The 9,345-nt window shown below is 47.2% G+C and overlaps 4 protein-coding genes across 4 annotated transcripts; 2 read left to right on the plus strand and 2 right to left on the minus strand.

Moving 5' to 3' along the window:
* Positions 1-414: 414 nt before the first annotated feature.
* Positions 415-1,633, plus strand: INS49_003724 (uncharacterized protein; the record flags this gene model as incomplete). The annotated part of the gene is made up of 3 exons (XM_043164514.1): positions 415-631; positions 741-1,409; positions 1,467-1,633. 3 exons carry the CDS (start codon positions 415-417, stop codon positions 1,631-1,633), a joined length of 1,053 nt encoding a protein of 350 aa, XP_043019279.1.
* A 233-nt stretch (positions 1,634-1,866) lies between these two features.
* INS49_003725 (uncharacterized protein) lies at positions 1,867-2,301 on the minus strand (the record flags this gene model as incomplete). The annotated part of the gene is made up of 1 exon (XM_043164515.1): positions 1,867-2,301. One exon carries the CDS (start codon positions 2,299-2,301, stop codon positions 1,867-1,869), a length of 435 nt encoding a protein of 144 aa, XP_043019280.1.
* Positions 2,302-4,135: 1,834 nt separating this feature from the next.
* INS49_003726 (uncharacterized protein) lies at positions 4,136-4,877 on the minus strand (the record flags this gene model as incomplete). Its single annotated transcript, XM_043164516.1, has 3 exons — positions 4,136-4,203; positions 4,256-4,612; positions 4,667-4,877. The coding sequence occupies 3 exons, from the start codon at positions 4,875-4,877 to the stop codon at positions 4,136-4,138; spliced, it is 636 nt and encodes a 211-aa protein (XP_043019281.1).
* A 1,291-nt stretch (positions 4,878-6,168) lies between these two features.
* On the plus strand, positions 6,169-7,903 carry INS49_003727 (uncharacterized protein; the record flags this gene model as incomplete). The annotated part of the gene is made up of 5 exons (XM_043164517.1): positions 6,169-6,520; positions 6,581-6,598; positions 6,766-6,860; positions 6,923-7,049; positions 7,119-7,903. 5 exons carry the CDS (start codon positions 6,169-6,171, stop codon positions 7,901-7,903), a joined length of 1,377 nt encoding a protein of 458 aa, XP_043019282.1.
* Between the last annotated feature and the right edge of the window lie 1,442 nt (positions 7,904-9,345).

Here is a 9,345-nt window from a genome sequence, read left to right on the forward strand (position 1 = left end):
AAGGTCATCTGCGCGACACTGTGGATAACTTGGCAATTGCTGTAGTTGCACGACAGCATTTGTCATTGGCATTGCATCACGCTATCGTTCATTCGCTATCGGCTTCGGTGTTGGTTCTGATGCATCAATCATCCCCTCACGATCGGTAGCCCACTGGGCCAATATGCGGTTGCGAATCTCGACTTGCGATTGCGTGCTGGTAGCCGGTTGTCGCAAGACGAACACCATTGAAATCCGAGCACACACGCAATGAAGGGAACGAAAGGGATACTATAAATATAGAGAACACATCCGTCTGTCAGTTAGAACTAATTCGCGACTTTCTCACATTCACACATACTGCACGTCCACTTAGTTCGAGTTGACGAGACAGAAACCCCAGCCGATCATCTCAGGCTTATACCGCATCTCACCATGGCTCCAGTTGCGACTTCGGATCTTGCCATCGGCTCTGGCCCGGCAGACAAGAAGTCTTTCCGGGAGCCGTTGAAGCTGAGCGGAGTGCTAGACAAGTTCACAACAGAGGACACAACGCCCGTGATCGGTCGCGAGTTTGTGAACGTCAACATCGTCGATGATATACTTAAGGCCCCCAACTCGGACGAGTTGCTTCGGGACGTCGCTATCACAAGTAAGTCACTATCCATCCTCGTGCCCGTTCTCTCCCACAGACCCGTTGACCACTCCTTCAGTTTCCCAGCGCGGCGTGGTCTTCTTCCGCGCCCAAGAAAACCTCACAGATGAGCTCCAGAAAGAGTTCGTGCACAGGATGGGCCAGCTCGTCGGCAAGCCGTCTAGCTCAACGCTGCACATCCACCCAGTCCTCAACAGCACATCGGAATTCGGACTAGGCGATAACGCAGTCAGCCACATCTCCAGTGTCGCAAGGAAGAAGCTGTTCCGCCACAAGGAGCAGCCCAACAAGCGCCGCTATGACGCCGCCCAGTGGCATTCAGACATCCAGTTCGAGCCGGTCCCCGCGGACTACACATCTCTCCGCCTCACCGAGCTCCCAAAGACGGGCGGCGACACCCTCTGGGCGTCCGGCTACGAGATCTACGACCGCTTCTCCGAGAAGTACCAGCAGTTCTTCGAGGGTCTCACGGCTACGTTCAGCGGCGAGGGCTTCCTCCGCGCCGCTGCGGCGGACCCGGATAACGTAAAGATCTACACAGAGCCGAGAGGCTCCCCTCAAAATGTCGGCGGGGAGTTGGTCGCCGTCCACCCAGTGGTGCGCACGAACCCCGTGACTGGGTGGAAGAGCATCTTCGCGCTGGGTCCCTTCCCCAAGAGGATCAACGAGCTCACCCAGGAGGAGTCGGACGAGCTTTTGCGAAAGTTCGAGAGGGTCCTGCTTGACAACCATGACCTTCAGGTTAGGTTCAAGTGGAGGAACCCCAATGATATTGGTAAGTGCGCTCGAAGATGCTTCTTGTGATGTTTTGTGTTATTGACATTATTACCAGCGATCTGGGATAACCGTAGCGTCTTCCACTCGGCCACAAATGACTACGAAGGCCTTGGAGAAAGATTTGGACACAGGACTGTTGGCATCGGCGAGAAGCCCTACCTTGATCCTAGCAGCAGGTCGAGAACGGAAGAGCTGGAAGGTCTTGAAGCTGAGAAGGCTTAAGAAGGAGGCTCATCCGGAAGGTAACGATAGATATACCGAGTATGGAGATTCTGGTGGGCACAACGGAAACACGAGTAGTATCAAGCAGTATTGGGAAACATAGTTGCTGCATTCATTCGCACACACAAAATACTTGGAACTGCCCCATTACATTTAATAGCCATTACCGACGCCCCATCTGGACGCCCCTCCTCCATTGTCACATTGATTTGCACAAATGTTCCGATGCCATCTCACGCTTGAGCTGCCTGAACGAAACTTTGGTGATGCTCAGGGTGACTCTTTTCGACACTGCCCTTGATCATCCTCTTCATGATCGCATTGCTATCGATGGCAATGTTCTCCTCGATCCGGCCGGAGGTGACGGACCACTTGCTCTCGATGTGGATGGAACCAGCCGGGGCCTTTCCGTCCACGGTGGCATCGATACCCTTGGGTTGGTTAACGAGGGTCAATTGGAATGTCGTTTCGCCGATCGGCCGTTTGTCGGTCACTTCGTAGACACAGGTCTCGCCGATGGCTGGTTCGCCGCCCGAAACCTTCTTGTAGTCGATAAGCTGGGGGCAGGTGACTTTGATGTAGACATCGTGGTTATGAAGGGAGGCAATAACGGCCTCTTCTTTGACGCCTGCAGCGAGAGGGGTGGTGATGGTGGCTTCAGAAGGCATCTTGACGTGTTCAGTAAGGCGAAATTATGCTAAACGTGCTTTGTGGATGATACAGGCGTAAATAAATGCGAATTCCGAAGATTTCAAGGTTGATGATATTCGATTGTCCTCAATTTGGTGCACATGGAGGTCCCTATATATATTATTGCGATCGAGACTGCTGTGTCACTGATCCTCGCATCATATCATGGAGAGGAGCAATTTAGCTTCGTTTTGTTCTTGAGGGCACAGGAGGCAGCCACGTCGGTTTGCATGCCATTGTTCGTTTCGTGTCAAAAGCCACAATGTTCGTATAACCTCCGCACTACCCCAGAACATTGGCATCTGAAACGCACCGCATGCATTCTGTTCGAGTGATAGCTGTCAAATGAAGCTTGTGCCCAGCAAGATTGCCTGAGCGTGTGATAGCTTTAGTACTAGTGTAGCTACGAGGGCCCGAGAGTCTGCCAAAGCTTCGTTTCCTAGGCCGTTTCACTACTTGCTTTGTCGAGATGGCTCTGCTGTTTTCCAATGTCATACCGTGAGCGATATGGATCCGCGGCCCTTAATAATATGTGTTGTGACAGCGGGGTGGGAATGTTCGACTTGGTTCATTTAGATCGACGAGGAATTGCTTCGTGCGGCAGTAGTCGAGTCGAAGGCTACGTCTAGTACTAGAATCAACCTGCGCTCAGACATATTCGTGTACACAAAGATAGATAACCCCAGTCGGTGCTCCGATGAAACAAACCATCATGAAAACCGCGCTAAGTCTGAGGCCTAGATTCTCATCGTAACACGAACCGAATAGATAAGAATGGGAGGCGGTTCCAAGCACGTGCTAAGTACTTCCTCCTCCGTACTCTTTTGGTTAGCGAGGATGTCACATTGGACATGGGCAGAATACAACATATCAATGTTCGGGAACGCACTGCAACATGGGGCAAATTGTAGACGCGGCAAAGGCTCAGCTTTGTCATTGGACTCGTCGTGGGAAAGAAGTGGTATCTTATTGTACTTGAACACTACCTGGCTGATGCAGTCTCGGAGGCACAAGCAATTCAAATCGGGCTGTAGCATTGTTTGGCCGGCCTTTGGGGTGAGTCCTTTCCCCATCTGACCTCGTTGCACAGCAGTGTTACACATGTGTGTTTCCATATATGATGCATGCCGTGGCGTGCCCACAACTTCAGTCCTTCGCCCCTCTGTATTGTTCTTTCTCCATAAAGCTACAGAGGCCTTTGACGATCTGAATGTGGGCGGCTGAACCAAGCGTTTCTCTGGCCGAACTTTTGACAAATACCTGGGTAAAGCACGTAGATGCCGTGGATCGGCTGCTCTCCCACCATCAAGACGTTGAGTTCGCAACATGTTGTCGGTGTGGTTGAGTCGGCGTATGAACGAATTTGGAGGAAACAAAGTGGTCTCGTTTTTAATCTGTATACATATGCTTCTTAAGCAATATGCATCCAGTCCCTTCATACAGTAATAAACACTTAAACACCCAGCATTAAAGAAAATACAATGTCGTCAACAGTAGGTTTCGAACACAATTTTGGAGGAAACAAAGACTGTGCTTATGTGAGAATGAAGTGATGTGACCCTGAAATGGCTGCGATCGATCTACATGTGATCTTGCAGATGCTGTGAAACCCGAGGCGGTCGCCAAGCATTGATTACTGATTACTCCGTCTGAATTGACAGACTGATAGTGCGTCATCCCAACAGGACCTCAGGCCAACTTTTGGGTCGAAGACACATGTGATGTCCTGTTCTACCGATGGCTCGTTCAGATGCTGTGAAGCTCATGACCAAGTGTTGCAGTCAAACAGCCAGTGAAGTTCAGTAATAGAACTCATTTCTTCACAGGGGCAAGCACTTTTCTCCGCTGCCGCATCATGTGATTGAACAGAGTCGGGGCGGCTATGATCATGTCAGCACGTCCGGGCCATCTCGCACCGGCGGAGATACTCACCCGGGATGTAAAGTAATGCGGCGGCAATGTAAGCCCAAGCGTGCGAGCGGTAGCCTAGTCTCCAAGCTTCTGACACGGTCTCATAGACAACAACGACCTCGCTGGCGATGCCTACTGGATACAATATGTAGAAAGCGCTGTAGCGAAGCCAGGTCAAGTTGCTGTACTGGTGGCCACCAACGAGTCTGGTAGCGAAGTACAGGTATCGAATTGCATCCGCGGCGCTCCAGGAAAGAACCATCAAGCCGTAGAATGGGCTGAGTCCAGAGGATTGGTAGTTCTCGATGACGAGCCAGAGGACTGTGCTTCGACCAGCAACTTGTACAAAGCTGGTGAGGACAGGAGCATTGACAAGACCTGCAGATCTATCAGTGAGGGGTGCTCATGGAAGACAACCAGGCTTGAGAGTACCTATGATGGAGTGCAAGATGTCCAGTGCCGCCAGGCTCTGGGTGAGCAGGGTCGTGATCCTCACGCTAGGATACAGGTACACCTCGCTCAAGCCGTTGCTCAGGGCAACCGCAGCGGTTCTGCCCAAGATAAAGGTCCAGAGCAGGGCCGAGATGGCATTGTAGCCAATGAGGTAGGCCCACTGGGGGAACTTGCCCTCAAAGACGCCCATAGCTCCAGTAGATTGAGGGTTGATGCTTATGATATTGGGCACTGAATGGGGCAACGTGTAAATTTCAACCGCGCTTAGTTCAGACGTAGAGCTGACGTTGGTTATCGTGATAAGAGAGATAGATGACCCTGGCAAACCCCGGCGGCCAGGGCCCACTTCCAACTTGGGACGACATCAGCCTATCTGTACCACAAGCCCGAACCGCAATGTCGACAACTCAGGGAGCACAACGTGACTTCAGTGTACATCTAATAAAGAACGACCAGGGCCTGACTGGCTTCCAGAATTTGTCAAATTTCTATCCCGTGGAGGAGCATTGGCTGAATGTACCAAAATGCGGATCCTGCTGATCCTTGACCAGAAAGAGATGCCTAGAAGGGCTCGTGCGGTCCTACCGTCGAGCAGCCGGCCCAATGCAATGGACTGGGAGATAGTCTCAGATAGTCTACCTAGGTATGTTGCAGCCTGGCTGGCCTAGCAGCATGGCAGACATGGTTATATCCACACCACGTGGCAGGGCGAATTACACTAGAAAATATCATATTCCTCGATCCACTCCTTGATATGCAGCTATGGGTGTTGTATGCGTCGACTGGGTTTCTGTGGAACCATGTGGTTTAACCGCGGGCCCAGAAGGGCGTCTGCTTGTCTTGTTGCACGGAGGCTCATCTGCTCACCTGCAGCTGTCGTATGGAGAATTCATCTGCATCGACACATGCCGGATGGGACCGGTCCATCCTCCCGAACGAGGAAAAGATCTAAAGCATGAGTGGACCACAGGAATCAAGCCAAATGCTGACATCCAAATTGTATCTGCTTGGGTCGCACTGCCAGCGGCCGCTAGCTCACGCAAGATGCTCTTTGGGCAGCACCAATGAAGACGGGGATTTTTCGCATCATGCAGCAAGCAGACGGAGACAGTGGGACTCCGCCAACAACGTTTGGACATCCCAAGGATCATGTGGATCCCCAGTGCTGAATAGAACGGCAACCTCTCGTAAATTTAGACCACAATCGTGGCTTATTCGCCGACAGGGTCTTTCTGTACCCTGGACTAGACTTCAGAGTCAACTTGCTACTGCTTACACCTGGAGCACTGGCGTCCCTTGGTTTCGACGAGGTTGCATTCACTCGGACTTGTAGACAGGATACTAGGGGATAGATGTATGGGGGGAAAAGCATAAATGAAGCATATCGTCCCTCTCGTCCGCCTGTATTCTCGGTCCCCGAGCTGTAAATTATCGTCTGAGAATTTGGAACGTTTTCATACGCAACATCGCAGCATTGCAACATGTCTTCCTTTTCCTACAGTTCCACAACATACGGGGTACTGGGTGCAGTACTCGTTCTTCTATACGTCCTGTACCGTGCTGCTCTCCCGAAACCGATCCCCGGCATCCCTTATCATGAGGCGTCCGCGAAAAGCGTGCTGGGCGATGCACTGGCGATGATTAAGCATAAGCATAAATATGCCACCACCTTCGACTGGATGACTGCACAGACCGAGAAGCTGAACTCGCCGATTGTTCAAATCTTCCTGAAGCCCTTCTGTCAACCAATTGTGATCGTAACGGACCATCGCGAGACCCAGGACGTGGTGTTGCGCCGCGCCAAGGACTTTGATCGCTCCACGTTCTTCAAAGGTACGTGCCCACGCCATAAGGATGCTCTCGGCACACAAAACCAACTGATATATCTACCAGATGCTTTCGGAGGAGTGTGTAAGTAGCTCGCAGAGGTTTTCGGGGGACCAGATCCCCTCTCATATTAAGCTTCTGTGCTCGGCGGGGCCTATAGGGCTAGTTCATGGGCACATAACAGTCTTGTTCATCACGACTTCATTGCAGCTTCTTCTTAACACCTCCATAGCTAACTCTAAAGCATGCAGTGCCGAATCATCACATCGTCCAGCCAACCAACGAAAAGTTCAAGGCGGGACGTCGCCTGTTAGCTGACACAATGAGCACTGGATTCCTTCAAAAAGTAAGACATGACCGCGATGTAGTGAGTTTGACCTCCTTTTGTCTGACATCTGGCTCCCACAGGTTGCAGCAGAATCTCTTCACCGGCATATACTGAATCTGATGGAACTCTGGCGCATAAAGAGCAAAGCTGCCAAGGGGCATGCGTTAGCGGTTGCTGAAGACATCAATCACATGGCCCTCGACTCGAGTAAGCATCGTGCTGACCATAGAAATACACTTCCAACACTGAGGTACTAATCTTGCTGTCACACTATAGTCTGGGACGTTGCATTCGGAAGCCAACTGCAATCTATATCGACCGAGATTGAATTCCTGAGCGCACTCCCCCAGTCCGACGTGCCTGCACGAGCGGACCAGCCAATGGTCTTCCCGACACCAGAGTACAACTCTGCCGTGAAGTCGATGAAGGTGATGACACACGCGCTTGACGCGGCAGTGACCTCGCCGATGCCCGTGCAGACTCACTGGCTAATATCAATCACGCCATCCTTCCGCCGCGCCCTGGCCCACAAGGACCGGCTCATCCGCGGGCGGCTCGAGGACGCCAAGTCCCGGATGCTCCTCAACCGCGCCGAGAAGGCGGACGAGTTCACCGACATCACCTGTGCAACGGACCACCTGGTCCGCCGGGAAGCCCAGGCCGCGGCCAGAGAAAACCGCGCCCCCCAGTACGACAGCCCAAGCGCCAGTGACGAGCTTTTCGGCTTCCTGATCGGTGGCCATGACACGACGGCGACCACGCTGATGTGGACGGCCAAGCACGTCGGCGCCAGCCCGCGCGTGCAGAGGAAGCTGCGCGGTATCATGCACCAGGCTTTCGGAGTCGAGGACGGCGTGCCCACGGCCGCGCAGATCAGCACGACCGACATCCCGTATCTGGACGCCGTGGTGGAGGAGATGGTGCGGTGCGCGAGCACGGGGCCCGGGATCATGCGGATCGCCACGCACGACACGGCACTACTCGGCCACCGTATCCCCGAGGGCATCAACGTCTTCATGATGTCCATGTTGGAATATTCTAGATATCTAGGCTATTATTAATACGGGATATCCTTTTCCCCATACATTTACCACTATATAGAGGATAATAACTATAAATAGGGGCCTTCCCTCCCATTAAATAAACATTAGCTAGCCTAATAAACTAAGCATTCAACGCTATTATTTAATAAGTTATAAGGCCTAAAGCTTACCTAAAACGGCAATGCTAACCCAATATAGAAAATAATTAACTTAATATAAAAAATATATATTACATAATACCCCTAATTGCCACTACTTTTTAAACCTTTTAAATAAAATAAGCTTTATACTTAGAAATATATCTTTTAATTAATTACCTAATTAAGCTAATTAATAAGCCCTTAATTAATTAAATCGCCCCATTTAATATTATAAATTAACCTTATCTCTTAACCCAAAGCCCATATATAAAAACCATACCTCCTTTACTTAAATACTTAACCATTTCTTTATTAATACTTAATTTATTTATATAATTTATATATTATTTAAGAGCCCTTATTAAAAATAATAAAAGCATTTCTTTAAAATTTAAAAACCATACTAAATTAATACTAAAAACGTAAATTTTAATGGAATTATAATAATTCTTAAATTCCCTTAAAAATACTTAACTATATTTTAACTATCTTTAATTCATAATACTTTAAAAATATATTATTTAAAAGCCCTTCTTTTTTTCTTTATAACTATATTACTTTAATATTTATATCTTTATTCCTTAACTTATTAAACTTATTTAAAATTTATTATATTTTTCTTTTTATTATCTTAATTATCTTAATAAATACTTTACTTATTTACATTAAAATAATATTTCTTAATAAATATAATATTTTATTTTTTAATAAAATGGAAAATTATATATATTAAAGTATTAAAATTTAAGCTTAGCTTAAGAAAGAAAATATTATTAAGAATAATTTTAAGAATTTTTTTTAAGGCTTATCTTTAGTTTAAAATAAAAAAGCCCTTATTAATATTAAACTTATATATAAGCAAAGGCTTATTATATTTATAAAAAATATAAATAATACTTAAAAAGCATAAAATATACTTAAATTTCATTATAAATCCTTTAAGTTTATAAGCTAATATTTACTTTATAAAGAGTTTTTTAATATTAATCTTAATAATTTTAAAATTATAAAAGAATATATTAATAAGCTAAAGCTTCTTTTAAAGGACTTAAAGGCTAATAATATAATTCTTCTTAAATAAGTTATAATTAGCTAAATTCTTTATAACTTAAATAATAAATATACTAATTTTATTTAAAATATAATTTAAAGTCTTAAAAAAGATTTAAACGCTTATATAGTTAAATTTCTTTTCTTTAGCTTATTAAATAAAAGTAAAGGGAAACTTTTTAAATTATTTAAAAAAGCTTTATATATAAAGGATAAGAAAAATAAGAAAAAGATTATTATATGCTCTAATTATAAAATAAAGGGCTATAT

The sequence above is a fragment of the Diaporthe citri genome, assembly GCF_014595645.1.
Source record: "Diaporthe citri strain NFHF-8-4 chromosome Unknown scaffold_10, whole genome shotgun sequence".
Lineage (NCBI taxonomy): Eukaryota > Fungi > Ascomycota > Sordariomycetes > Diaporthales > Diaporthaceae > Diaporthe > Diaporthe citri.